We start from the raw sequence: 14,666 nt of genomic DNA, 5'->3' as shown, positions 1-14,666 counted from the left end.
TGTAATGGTGGGTATGGCCAAGCAGCATGTACAGAAATTCTCTTCTTTCATCCTGCTCCTGTCAGCATCACACAACCTTTAAAGCAGAAAGCTTTGCCTTGATGCTGAGAATTTCCCAGCAGAATGCTGGGGACTGGCATAACTGAGTTAATTGCTTTTGTGTAGCTAAAAACAGATGGATATTGGGTGCATGCATACAAATTATTTTTGAAGTGGCTTTCCATGTGACTAATTGACTTTCCTTTGTTTCATTTGCCTTTTTTTTTTTTTTTTTTGGTCTTTTTTTTAGCTTTATGAGCTTGCCAATATCTGAGTGTGATCATTTATGTGAAAGGAAGAGGAAAAATAATTGCACTTTTTAAAGCATGCTGTGTTTGTTTCTGTATTTTTAGCTCAGGTGAGGGAGAGAAAGACAGAACAGTTTTCTTTAATGTTGAACAGCATATCCTATCTGATGCTCTGGATCAAAACCTGGATGTTTCATACTCAGCACTCCTGGTTTGAATGTCTGTACGTAGCTAAGACTAGGAGTCCATTAACCTGGAGATCAGAAACAGATACTAGAATTTAAAAATCCAGCTCCCTCTGGCCATTGAAAGGTGACAGTGTATGTATAGCAATTATTTCATGCTCTTAAAAAGGCAAAATACTTAATAATGAAAACGGAAGAAATCTATTGTTCAGAAAGGAGTTACTAAGAACTAAGCAGAAGATTTTGGAGATGATGAAATTAGAATGCTGGAGGAAAACCATACTGTGAAGATGCTGAAATTTCTTATCCAGTTCTTTGAAAACAAGAAACTAAGAGAAGAACCTAGTGTTCTTGCCCACTTTTCAGTCTTTCTCACGTAAAATGGGAACAGGTTGTCCCTTTTTCAGGCTCTTCTATAAGTTAGCTATTACTACATATGTTTTTATCACCTGCCTAGGATTCACCAAATGAAAAGTTTCATTATTACTTTTAAGTCTCTGCTGTGTTTCGGGTGGCCAGATATCTTTGGGGGTGAGGAACACAGAATGCACACTTGTGTTTAGAGTCTTAACTTTTTCCTAGAATTGAGTCTTGTGGCATGCAAGATTTCTATCACTATTTCCTAACTTCTTCCTCACACCCTATTAAGATCATACTGTCCTCTTCTTTGCTCTGAGTTTACTTTCAAAGTTGTACTAGACAACATATTGTAAAGTGAAATTTTACAGGCTTAGTCTTCAAAACGAGGTGAAGGAGGCAAGTTGTTAACTTCAAATAAAAGGCTGTTCAAGCATATGCGATGCCATGAAAAAAAGATGCAAAACCTCATGTGTATGATGGTGACAAAAAGTCACTGCATGTTTGAATATTTAAAGATAATTTACTCATTAGTAGTGAATTTCAAGTAGAAGATCAGCTTAACAAACCTGAGACCTTACTACAGCTGGCACTGTGTGAGGAAGCCTTTCAAAAGCCGCAGTAGCAGTCGGTAAGTGTATGGGTTTTGGCCTATTGCCTGTATATCATTCAGCATTAAGAATGATCCCAGCAAATGATTGACACGTTAAGCCACCAAACATGTTTGACAGCCGACTGCAGTATTCCTTCATATTGCCCAAGACTGATTGAGGTCCTCGGGCTTTTAGGTATCTACATGAATTATCATTTAAAGCAGCTGTGATATACGGCGAGGTTTAGCCGAGTGGTTTGAGTTTTCTTCGTGAGCCCACACATTTCCCTCCTTCACACAGCAGCTTAGTGTAGTACCGTTGGTGTTCACAGAGGCCTTGCAGATCCTTACAGGCCGCAGAGGCCCCAGCAGCGTTGGCCCCGCAGCACAAGTGAGCCGAGCCTGCCGTGCCGAGCAGCCGCACGTGTTGGCTGAGGGGGCAGCAACAGCAGCAAAACCGGGCAGGCTTCACCGCTTGATCAGTGCAGCTGTTGCACAGAAGGCCCAAAGTGTGAAGGGTCCTCTCCCTCCCTGGATGTTAATTCCTTAGCAGTGCTGTCGTGTCTGTTGTCTCCTTTGAGGTGCCCGAAAAAGATAAAACTGCGAAGAGAAGAGCTAGCAGCAGTCAGCTGAAGCATGAGTGTGTGTGAACTGTCCCCTCCCTCCCCCAAAAAAGTTCTACATGTTTCAGACGTTGTCTTTTGAGTGAACCTTGTGGAAGCAGACAGCTCTGTGCACGGTTCCTTTAGAAGTGGCTTTTCTATTCACAGAGCACTATTTTGACAACAGGACGAAAAAATCAGTGACTGTAGAGAATTACAGGTCAGCTGGATGCTTGGTTTGACACTGAGTTGTCCTCTGTGAGTGTCAAGCAAGGTAGAGTCCACAGCAAGCCTTTGGGTAAGTTGTCTCCCGAGTGAGAAAATCCTGAGGAACTCTCGCTTTCATGTGCGTATGAGCTGAGTGCATTTTGAGCTAATTTAAGCTTCTTTCAAAATACAAATTGATTTGTTGATGGCAACGTGAAGCAAGTGTATTTGGAGTGTTATTCAGCTGTCAAAATACAGTATTGCTGACAGGGTTTCTTTTTTCCGTCCCTGTGTACAAAGAGGAGTTCCAGTCTGGCATCCTGCTAGGTTTCTCACAGCATTGCTAATGTTAGCTTTTCTTTTTTTTTCAAGCATTTCTGATTTCAGTGGGACATTCCAGCATCACTGATTCTGATTCTTTTTTTTTTCTTACTTAAAGCTGGGGAGAGGGAGAAGCAGATACCTTCCTGTCCTTAAAGTGTTTCCAGACAAAATATTCTCACCACCTTGAAGTCATTTTGTTGCTGACATATCATTATCATTTTCTTCATTTAGTGATGATAAGGTAGTAGAAGAACAGCCAGAAGAAGACGAAGAGTTAACTGTTGTGGAAGATGAAGATGCTGATGATGATGATGACGATGGTGATGGTGATGAAATTGAAGAGACAGAGGAAGAGTATGAGGAAGCAACTGAAAGAACTACCAGCATTGCGACCACTACCACCACAACTACAGAGTCTGTGGAAGAGGTTGTCAGAGGTAAATTCGTGGGCACTTAGCATGGGGCTGGAAAACTAATCCTGCTGCTTTGTGTATTTGCCCTTTATGACAAAAAATGTTCCAAACAGCAAAATACCCTAAGTTGCAGCATCTTTATGTTTTGTCTTTTGTAATTTGCAAGTTGAATTCACTCCTCTTTCCCTTTCCCAATACAAGTATTCTTTGCAGGTATCTGGTCATTGCATATGGTGCAAATAGAAACTGAAGAGGTGTTCTGTTTTTTTTTTTTTCAATTTGTTTTTAATTGAAGTAACACTAAATAATATTTGACTGCCATGTATAGTAAATAACACAGAAAAATCGTGTGTGGAATATCATGTGTATTTGTTACGGGAGAAGAGAGTGTCAGTTCAAAGCAGGAGGTAGCACCCTAGTCCATGCACAACAGAGCAGCATAGTATTTTTAAACACCACGTTTTCTATGGTCTGTATATGAATGAGTTGTTCTTATATTTCTCTTTTAATAAGAACAATTCCACATGATGTAAATCTCTCTCAGATAGACACTGATTTTTTCTGCAGTGCTTACAGTTCTACCAGTAACTGCTGGAGACGATGGCAGAAGATGAGATTAAAAGTAAAAAAGATAGGAGTTGGGACTTGCAGAAGGCAGAGGCAAAATTGCAGTGATTGGATTTGTAGTGAAATGAAGCAGTGAACCATGGTGCTGTTGTTTGGCAGAGCAGGTACAGAAAAGGAGCAGAGGCTTCCTAGCTATGAATTCTCATGTGCACGTGACAGAAGGGTGGCAAGGAGACACCTTGGAAAAGGGCGAGTCTCTTCATTTAGCTTTTCTACTCAGTCTGTGTGTAGATAAGCTCCCTCATCAAAAGTATTAATGTTTTGGTAAAATGGTTTGCAAATGTTTCTTTCTAAGGTTGGAGAAGCAGTCTTGTGCATTTCTGTCTTATATAACTCTGTCTGTTGAGTGTTTTGCTCAATTACTGGAGAGCCAGTTCAGTGAGGAGGGGTTGGGAGGAGATTATGTTTAAATCTTTAAACCAATTAAATATATTTCCGTATGTGAGCTTTCACCACCTGGGGATAAAACGTCCTGTTCTGAATGGAAAATGAATATTGAGGGGGAAAAAAAAAAGAACACTTCACTTTAATGGGATTTTGGATGAGTGGAAATGAGGACAAATTAGGTAGAGCTCGTTTCTTTACTGAGGTTGACATTTCAAAGAGGTTAAGATGTTTAGCCTTCAGGAAAATAGTATATAATAATATGAATGTGAAATAGAAAAAATAGGAGGCAAACTATTGAAGCAATCTTTTAAAAATCCCTTAGAAATATACATACTTGCTAACGATGAAAAGCTATTGTCCTGTTTCTCCTGAGTATAAAATTTCCCACCTTGGGTGACCGAGTGAAGTATGTCTTGCTGCAGATGGGGTGAGGGCAGTCTGCTACTGATACAAATTCACAGCACAGCTCTGCCCCAGCCCCTCAGGCTTTCTGACCTCCAGCCTTCCTGGGGCACGGAGGGTGCTGAGGCTGTCTCTGAGCGCCTGTAAGTGACATCTGACTGAGCTGCATTATGCAGAATGCTCATTTATTTGAAAACGTAGAAATGCCCATGTAATTCATAGCCTTGGCCACTGCTCCTGCTTCCCTTGCCATGCTTGGGAGAAGGCTTCCCTCAGGGCTCCATGTCCTCCTGATGCTGCCAGCAGGTCCGGGATCTTCTGTGGTGAGCATCTGCTGTGAACTTGCTGTTGCAAACAGAAAAGTTTGTTGCTGCCGGTGCAAATGAAGAAGCCAGAGGTGCCTTGTAGGCACTGTGCGTGTTAGGAAGTGGGCTGTGCTGTGGAGACATCTGGGAAGCCTCTTCAAGTGGGATTAAGCATTGGAGCTTTGTCCTTGTGGATGTGAGCTCTGTTGTGGCCTCCAGGCTACTTTTCCTAAGTGTTAGTCAATGCCGTTCATAAAACATATCCTAAGATGCTTTTCATAGACGCTTTACAGCCGGTTTTAAGTGTACTTTATGAAGCTGTGGCTAATACCATGTCATAGCATTAAAGAGCACAGAGAGTGGGTGTGTCCAGTTTTAGAGGAGTTGGTTTTCAATGTGAAATCAGCAAAGAACAACTGTTCTAAAACCATAAATTAAGTCCAATTGTGGGCTGGTACAGAGCCTTTTCTTCCCCAAATCAATGGAATGATTGCCATCAGCCGTAAATAATTGAAAAGCATAAACGTAATGTTATACTTTAAAGACACTTGAACTATTGTAGAATCAATTTGTCAGGCGATTTTATTTCTATGCATACTTTAATGAGTCATGATCAAAACAGCAATAGCGGATCTACTTCCAGACTTAATTCCAGTGAGAAGGAAGTTACAGTCTTGCCTAGAGAATGAGAGAGGTCATTGATGGGAGGATAGTCTTTTCATTCATTTTCTGTAGCAACCATATTTTTTATGAGCTATAATGTTTATTCAGAAGTGCAAATAAACTTTCCTAGCACAGGACTTGGCAATACTCGCTTTCCTGTCTTTGCTGAGGGACCGTCTCTTGTCTCAGTTCATACGGAGTGCAACAGCAGAACCAGTTTGAACTTTCAGATCTGCTCTTGTTGGAGTTCAGGTGTTAAATCTAGCAGATGGTGGGTCTGAGGTTACAGGGATCGACAGCGTGAGGTAATGTCACATCTGCATTTTTCACCGTTGGTCACTGGGAGATGTTAGCACGGAATTTGTGCTGAGGAGAGTGTGGCTCACTTACAGAGCCCTGCAAGAAACGTGTGGCTCTTGATTCTGCTTCTGTATGGAGCAAGGGAGGTAACTTTCTGGTGGCCAGGTGCAAGCAGCAGAGCAGCTTGCTGCCATCCCAGCTGCACGGCAGGTTTTTGCAAAGCTGTTTGTGAGCCATCCAGGCTCCAGGTCATCCTTGCAGTGTGTGACTGAAGCAAGCAGCACGTCGCATGTAGTTGTTTATGATTTCTGCTCTCCTTCAGCACAGCAGGCGATAAGAAAAATCAGTCTCTCTTGGCTTATGACGAAGAATAAACAATTTGAACTTAACGCTTTCCGTCAGCATGGCAGTCAGTCAGGTCTCATTTAAAGGAAAGCAGCAGGGTCAAACACAGCAGCCTGGCAAAAACACTTGGCAGTGTCTTCGCATACCTACTGGCAGATGGGGGAGATTCAGCATAAGCTTGACCTGCCCCGTCTAGCACATAATGCTGCCCTTCAGCGATCGGTTTTGCTTTATCTAATTCAACTGGATTTCTTCAAACAGCTAGGAAGGAATTTAGCAGTGCTGTTGACATGGCATTTTAACTATGTTTGCAATCTGGAGTTGCAAGCAGGAGATCATATTCTGGTTTCCTAGCAGGAGAAAAGTAGCCTGATATTTTTATTGTAGCTCCTAGCTTTATTGATCCAGTATACTTTTTTTTTTCTTTTTGCTGTGTATTTATATGTCTGAAAGACTTCAAATACATTCAGTGACAGCTATCACCTATTCTAAGGTAAGGGAGGGTAACCCTGATTACTGGACTCATCAGCTGTAATTTTGGGGATAATTCTAGAATATTAGTATCATATACTAGATTAATTGTGATCTTTTCACCTTCAATGGCTTTGTCCCACTTTCTCCTTTGAAAGGTTATTATCTTTCTGTTAAAGTAATATTTCCTTGTTCTTCATTTCCTTCAAGGCTGTGCAGTATGCTTTATTTGTAAAGTGATAATGTGTGGTTGTATTATTCCATATTAAGAAAGCATTGGCACGTTGCTATACAAGTAGTGCACGTTATGCTAACTCTTCTGCTTTTTTTTATGATATCTTCATTAAGAATGATAATCTACTGTAACACATGAGCAAGAGCTGATAAAATTAACCTAATGGATGTGCATTAAAATAACTGATAGCTTTTAATTAGACATTATAATTTAAAGCACAGCTTTTCCACTGTAACATGATACTTCATGATATGTTGCAATATGTCTTTTTTAGGGTTTAGTAATCTTGCTGATGAAAAAGCAATATATTATTAATATTTTGGGTCAAGAGCAAATGTACTAAATACTAAACACAGTAATAGTCTTGCTTTATTTAAGGTTGGAGGGTGGAGAGTGGTTTCATTTGAATTGCTTCCTTACTCCAGGAATCTGCTTCCCTAGATAAAATGTCACTTTACTATATTGAAGCAGTTATTAATTGAATATTTTGTTTTACTGTGTAAAAAGTCTGGAATGGGTTTTTGAGCTAATCCTCGTATTCACATGTCTTGCCATGTTGGCATAATTATGATGTTATGTGGCAATTATAACTTTTGTAAAATATACATAAATTCGTGAAATTTTATTGACTTACACTTAAAAATCAAGCTGGGGTTTTTATTTGGGTTCTGGCCATCAGTGGTAACTATTAGGCACCTTGGTTTAAAATGTAGTTGTGTTTTGCACAAATAAATAGAAAATGTATTTTCATGTAGTTGTTCCACATGAAAATTGTAAGGCTTTGTATTCTAGCTATGTGTACAATTACTTTTTTTTTTTCTCTCATATACCAAATATCCCCCTCCAGTAGATTAAGAATAAACATTAGAGAGAAAAATCCAATCTTAATTGCTTAGGATGGAAATAACAGTTTTAAGAAAGGCTGTTTTTCAGTTTAGCGTTTGGAACTCATCATTTTGCTTTTTCTTTTAACTTAATCTATAGAAAGTATTTTAGCAGTTGTGTAGCTAATGCACCAACTTTACTCCTAGAGCTTGTGCCAGCTTCCCAGCTGTCTCTTCCTAATTCCAAAAACCTCCTATGAAATTAGCTTTTGTCTTTGAATACTCAAACTAAAATTTGGCTGCCTCGTCTAACTATATATTCAGAATGAGGAGGCTTTGTTTCAGTGAGATTATCTTTAAATATTCCCTTTGATTAATTCATTGAATGAAACAGTACCATTCCATTTTGGAACAAGAACAGTGTAAGAAAAACAGTATGCATTTACTCCTTAACTTGTCTAATTTTTCTCAGCTAGTTAAAAAATGGAGCCTAGAATAGATACGTGTGTATTAATATCTTCAAACTATAGTTCTCTGTTCCTGAAGACATGGAAGCCAAAATTACTCTACGTATAACATTATGTACTAGCACGTAGTAAAGCAGAGCATATACCTCATGGTATATATTTGAGAGGTTTATTCCTTTATCTTCTTTTCATTAATTGATTACTTTGTTCTTTGGTGAAATACAAATGATAGAGTAAAAAATTCTGGTCCCATTTACTCAAGTAGATAAGTGCATTACTTGTTCGCGTGAGTATGAGACACAGTTTGAACTGATACCAACATGGACAACACAAATATATATACCAGTGCTACTGAGCTGGTTTACATATTTAAAATACACGAGAGCATTTTATTTGCATATACTTGAAAATATCAATGTCCAGGTCGAGGGCTGATAGTACAGAAAAAGTCATAAATACATTGTATTTTCCAATACCACAGCTAAATTAGAGAATAAGTAATATTTCTAAGCCAACGTGATGGGATCTTTCTGATGCAGCATCAAGGCAGAAGAGGTTTTTCAGAGGTGTAAAGTAAGTATAGAACCCAGCTTCCAAGACAGGTCCAAGATGAGTCTTTAACTCCTCCAGTTTGTCCTTTTTATTTTTTTCTTAAATCACTTCAAATTTAATTTCTGCTTTGAGGCTTGGAGCAGTCTGTGCCAGCATTTAAATGAGCGTAGTTTTCATGATCACTTAAATATCATGTACAAACTCAAATCCTGAAGAAAATAATGAATAACCGTAATGTTTACAGTAATGGAAGTATGTAAATGTAGCTTTAATTTTTTTTCCCATTAGAAGTTTAAATTCTGTTTCTGATTCCTCTGTTGAAAATGATGTTTTTCACAGAGCAAGTGTTAGTCCCATGTGTGAAAAAAAAAAAAAAAAAAAAAACAAGCGTGGAGTTGAGATTTTGAAATAAAGCAATTATTTCATTTTGATTTAAAATCAGTTTTCTTCAAGGAACAAGCAGAACCAATTTATATGGTAATGAAAAATTTTGAGATGACATTCAGAACCATATTTTATATTTTCCTCTGTAAAAATTGATCATCAAAAGTACCTAGAATGTTTGCACATAAATTTTAATTAGCTTTGCTAACAGCGTTTTGGTAAGTGAGCATTATGGAAGTTCGTCATGTGGAGCCACTATAAATCAATGTCCCCATACTTGAAAACTATGCTTATTCATTTCTAAGGAAAAGTAACAGTGAACGTCCGTGTTGATTGTTTGCAGTATATCACTTTATGTATTAATTTAAAAGCAAATCAAAAAGCTTTGCTACACAACTGTTCTCCAGGGAGTGATCTACCTGGTTTGTTAGAAATATCTCTTTTTGCATCAGGAAACTAGAATAAGTATATAAGAAGCTTCAGATGAGAAAACCTGAATTATTCTCCCCTGATTATCTCAAAAAAAAAAGTAGAAAATGGAAGGTTTTGGAGAGGGAAGGAACTGGCAACTGTAATCTTTGGTTTAGGGCACAGAGAAGATGAGGAGTTTTACTCTTGCAGAGGGATGGTGTGAAAATTGTAAGCATCTGAAAACAGTTACAGTTTAGACCACTTTATGAACCTGAATTGTGACAAAAGCATGTCCTTTTTAATTTGTTTAGTTTTGCAGAGCCAAAGGCAAAAAATGCATTTTTGGAGGGGGACAGTGAGCCAGTTCCTTAAACAAAGCAAAGCTCACAGTAATGCTGTACTGGATAAAAATTATTTGTGATAACAAGTAAAATTGAATTACACAGTGGCAAAAAGTAACTCATCTTTTAATCAGTTTTCAGCAACAGGATTACTATGTGAAGCAAAGACAGCTTTTAATTCTTTGATGAATCATGTAGCAGTGTATGCTGCCTGCTGCTAATATCTGTGAAAACATCATAGCTCATCCATCATAGGCTTTAATTGCTACACTCAGTACTAGTGGAAGGGAAGCAGGATATGGATGGCAGTAATTTTTTCTTAGCCCGAGAAAAGCTGCGGAAGTTCCCATCTCTGCTTCATTGCTCCATCCTCTCAGTTACAGCAGTAGAGCTGAAGATTAAATTTGTGGCTTTTTTAAATGAGTACTAGTGATGGGGATATGGAGAGGCATGGGGGGAGCAACTGGTCCAGCAATGGGAGCAACCAGGGCTGTTTTTCAAGCATTGAAGCTGGTTTAAAAATGTGCCTTCGCCACTGAAGCAGGTCTAAAGGAATGCTACTCTGAACCCTCCGCAGAAAGAAGGTGGTGGTGGACAGTGGTGGCCCTGCTGGAAAAGGGATGACAGCAGCAAGAAGTTCCCCACCCCGAACGAGCAACACACTTCCCTCAGTGAGGGCAGTCGTGGAACAGTTTCCCTCTTCTGTTCATCTTCATGTAGGTCATAAACGGTTTGCACAGTAGGCCATTTCTCTCTGTGGTGAAATAATTGCCATTTAGGACTCACTGAAAGCAATCTGGTTGGCTGTGCAGGCTCCAGTGCTTCAGTCTTGCTGTTTTTAATGCACTACCCAGTGGTTTCCAGAATGCGTGTCCAAGTGCATCTTCACGTGTATAAATGACTGTAGTTTCCAGAGAGCTAATTCCATGTTTTCACTGGCATCAGTTATTTGTTGGACAGTTACCTTCGTTTTTGCACATTATTTGCATATACACAAAATCTCAGCTCCTATTTCTGTGAGAGCTGTACCTATAGGAAATTTCAGACTAAATCTGTGAATCGTTCCCATCCTGATAACACTTAACAGTACAAAATGAAATATAGCAGACTTTATAGCAATTCCAGTATTTTGAGGGAAACATAGAAGGTGCTTATTGTGTGGTTAGAGGTCAGTCCGTAGTCAACATGAATTAAGTCATTCTAAAAGGAAGACAGAGATGTTGAGACCTTTGTTTTCTGAAATGACATTTCCTGCCAGCCAGAATTCTCTTGATTATACCTGTCTCTTTAATGTCATGAGTCACTATTCATTTTTAATTGACAGGTGGCAGCTCTTCCAAGTCTCTGCAAAGTTAGCTTTGTGTGAGGGTTTGGCTGTATAATTGGATGGCAGGTCTAGATGTTATTTGAATCTGAGCAACCACTTGTGTACTAAATGTAGTATATAATTAATCTTATGGTAGCATGCAATTAGTTGTAATTAATGGTCTGCACAATTAAATTTGGTTTGCTTTTTTCTCAAAAATCACCTCATATAGAACCATAAAATTTGTAGTATATCTTTGCTAACTGAAAAAAAAAATACATGGGTCTGTTTCTCTTGGAGCAAATATATATGCTCCCTAAAATTGATTCTTAAGATTAGCATATTCATGTACCATACCTATAAATAAACACGTGTGTAAAATTATACCTACACTTACATATTTAAGTGCAGGCAGGCATCAACTACTGATGACAAATGAATCTCAAATCTATGCACTAAGCAGCGGTGCTCCCAGGGACAGTGCAGAGCCGATCACTTGTCAGGACAGAGCCTCCCAAGAGGGATTCTGCGTAGCCAGCGTCTTAGAGGTGACGAGCGTGCACAGCATTTCCAGTGCCAGTGCACTGATATTTCTCCCCACCTTTCAACCCTTGGGGAACTGCCTTCCACAAAATTCACATTTATGCAGAGGATTTAGACGCCTCTAGTGAGCGTGCCAGTTTGTCTGCTGATGTAGTGTGGGGGATGAAAGCAAAAGAGGGGCATATTGATATTTGATACTATGCGGTTTTGAAATGATGTATATGCATGTTGGAAGATGAAGCTTTTTTTTTTTTTTTCCTGTTTGGAACATTATTGGTAAAGGGCTGTATGTTTACACGTGTAATTGGCTGGATTCCAAATTGTGGGCAGAATTTCCTTTGTCTTCCTGTAATTTGCATAGTTTGTTTTTGTTTGCTCCCTCAGGTTTTCATGTGTTGCAGGTTATAGGCAAAGACTGTGGCAGCTCACAATAAAAACAAATGCAAACTGTTTTATTTTTTTTTCCCCTCTATACATTCACTGGGGATGAGATTTCTTCCCGTGGATGGAGTAAAGCTGTGGCACTAATTTTATATATGTGAGCCCTTGAAGTATGAATCACAACCCCTGTACTGAGCCAGGTGCAAGAGGGAGTTTCTTTGTCAGTGATTGTATATAATTAGGTGCCTGAAGAGAATTTGTTCTCCTGTATAGCTCATAAATGTTTTGTTTGTTTGTTTTCTTTTACATAAGCTAGGAAACTCAGTTTCGGGGGGGTTGCATAGCTACAAGCCAGCACGAAAGAAGTTGGCACCTCATCCTTTCAGATGTTTCCTTTCAGGCCTGTGGCTGAGGCTTAGCGGCAAGAGTCTGAACCGCTTCAAAATGTGCCTGCACCATCTCTGGGGTAGTTTTTGGGAGGAAGCATTGAAGCAGCCAGTAATTTGGGTTTCCTCTTCCCCCCGAACTCCCCCTAGGTGCTCCCTGTTCCTCAGGCGGGGGTGTTGAGGCGTGCCTCGGCACACTGGGTAGGTGGAAATCCAGGCAAGGCCGTTTTCACGCTAAATGTGGTTCCTCCGGGTCTCCTCTGACTAGAGGTGTGCTCTGAACAAGCCGAGACGGGTCCCTGCCGCGCGATGATCTCCCGCTGGTACTTTGACGTGGCCGAAGGAAAGTGCGCGCCCTTCTTTTACGGCGGCTGCGGCGGCAACAGGAACAACTTTGACTCGGAGGAGTACTGCATGGCGGTCTGCGGCAGCGTCCGTAAGTGCACCGCCGGCCCCTCGCCGCCTCTCTCTGGCCGGCCCCGGTGCTTGGGAGCGGGCCTGGGCTCACACTAACTCTGCTCCTGCCGCCCGCGGTCTGTCCAGCACCCTCGCTCACCTCTCGGTCCTCGTTAGCCTCTCGCTAACCCAGCATGGTAGTGGGCACCTTCTCTGCCCTCTAGACAATCTTTCAGATAGCTGGCTGAAGCCTAACATTTCTGTAAACCAGGCCTTCGCGCTCACTTGGTCTTCATCTTCTGTCAAAGCTCACTAACACTTTGTGAGTCCCTGTTTCTGCATGTGCAATGTTTCTACAGGAAAAAAATGAATTTTAGGGAAGTCTCAGGTAAGTTTAAAAATAGCGCTTAGTTTGTACACTGTATTTTCATGTATTTCTTTTTCATCAAAGCAGTATAAGCTCATCAGAATATCAGAAGATTTATTTCCAGGCTTGGAAGACAATTTTTTTTTTTAATTTGATTGAATGCTTTGTGTGTGTTTACAAGGAAAAAGGGTGAGTTGCCGTTTGATATTTAGGTTTCCCGACAGCCATGATGTGCACAAATGCGAATAACCTCCCACTTGCTTTGTTTAACACACTATATATTTTAATGATTACTTTCTATAAAGAAAGCGTATTTGCACTGTGGTTTTGGTTTGAGAAGGTTGGTTTTGCCCATAGCAGAATACTGCAGCTGGTCAATCAGGCACTGGATTCAGCAGCTGCATTTCGTTTTGGAGAGCACTCATGGAGGCAGGATTTCTACTCCAGTCCTCCAGGCTTGTTTCATCTTCGCTTCTTGTAGAGCTGCTCAAAGCTCCATGGAGGGATGAGAAGAAAGACTAGATGAATGGGCAGGAGTGATCAGCTTCTGCAACACGAGATGTAGCAAGCAGAGAGGAGAAATATGCTATATATGTAGCTACTAGAAGAAATATGCTGCATGTTAGAATTAGATCTATATTTGCTGAAAGAACTACATTTTGAACTGCTAAGTTCCTGTCCTAAGTAGGACATTTTTAGAGCTGAATAATATGGTTTGTCTCTCTGATTGTGAGCTCTGTAACAGGCAAGAAAAAGTAGGACTTTGTAACAAAAGTGAATTTAGGGCAGAAGTGGAAAGAAGAAAATCTTAATGAAGGAATGTTTCTGCAGTGAAACAAGCAGGTACGTGATTCTAATGGGCAGTTGATCTGTAGACATGGAACAAGGAAAGAAAAGTCAACTGAAGATAGCTGGCTCAAGCAGATTAGGGGCATAAAAAAATTCTGCAGTGAGAGAGGTGTTGAACAGTAACACTAGAAAAGCCTTGACCTCTGGTACATTTAGTTTTAGGTAGCTGAGATGGGGCTGTATTTATTCCTTATTGCTATGACCAGCAGAATTTGTAAAGGACAGGTACTTTTTTAGTCATGTGTAGGTGAGTATCTTGCTTAATAGGATCAAAGGTGAGTTTCATGCTTAAACGGTGATTGGATCAAAGACAATATGATAGCCTTCAAAACTAATAATGGAAAATAATTGATAAACTGAAACTTCTGCTACTCTACATGTGGAAGTATTCCCAGTTAGCAAGCGAAGAATAATAGGAGTGAACAAGATTTACCTGCACAGAGCTCTGGAAAATTCATGGGTCTTGGCTTGGTCCCTAAGAGGCAAGTGAAAGGCACCAACCTCTGATATTATACCTTCTTGCTCCTGTGACAGTACCTGTTCCTTTGCTCAGTGGACATGTTGCCTTGCCCAGCAAGGTAGGATTGAACAAAAAATAGCTATTAGCCTTTTGTGCTGTACACTTTACTTTTATGGTCAATAGAAGAGTTTCTAAAAGCTGTATACAGCTGTATACATTGGTGTTCTGGTTGGCAAAAGTATGTATTTCCATATACCTGATAGGAATTGACGATTATTACCACCTTTGTCAGCATTA

At 40.0% G+C, this 14,666-nt stretch overlaps 1 protein-coding gene across 4 annotated transcripts in view; it reads left to right on the top strand.

The window, feature by feature from the left end:
* The window catches only part of APP (amyloid beta precursor protein), a 232,371-nt gene that overhangs the window by 125,091 nt on the left and 92,614 nt on the right, over positions 1-14,666 (top strand). For 2 of the 4 annotated variants that reach the window (XM_083841458.1, XM_083841457.1), the window contains exons 6-7: positions 2,786-2,991; positions 12,566-12,733. In XM_083841458.1, the coding sequence (XP_083697584.1) occupies positions 2,786-2,991; positions 12,566-12,733 (374 nt within the window). The remainder of the gene's footprint in view (positions 1-2,785; positions 2,992-12,565; positions 12,734-14,666) is intronic. The other 2 variants (XM_083841460.1, XM_083841459.1) reach the window with 1 other exon arrangement.

The sequence above is a fragment of the Anser anser genome, assembly GCF_964211835.1.
Source record: "Anser anser genome assembly, chromosome: 1".
NCBI lineage: Eukaryota > Metazoa > Chordata > Aves > Anseriformes > Anatidae > Anser > Anser anser.
The sequence above is the reverse complement of the archived record's forward strand: the minus strand, read 5'-3'. Positions and strand labels throughout refer to the sequence as shown.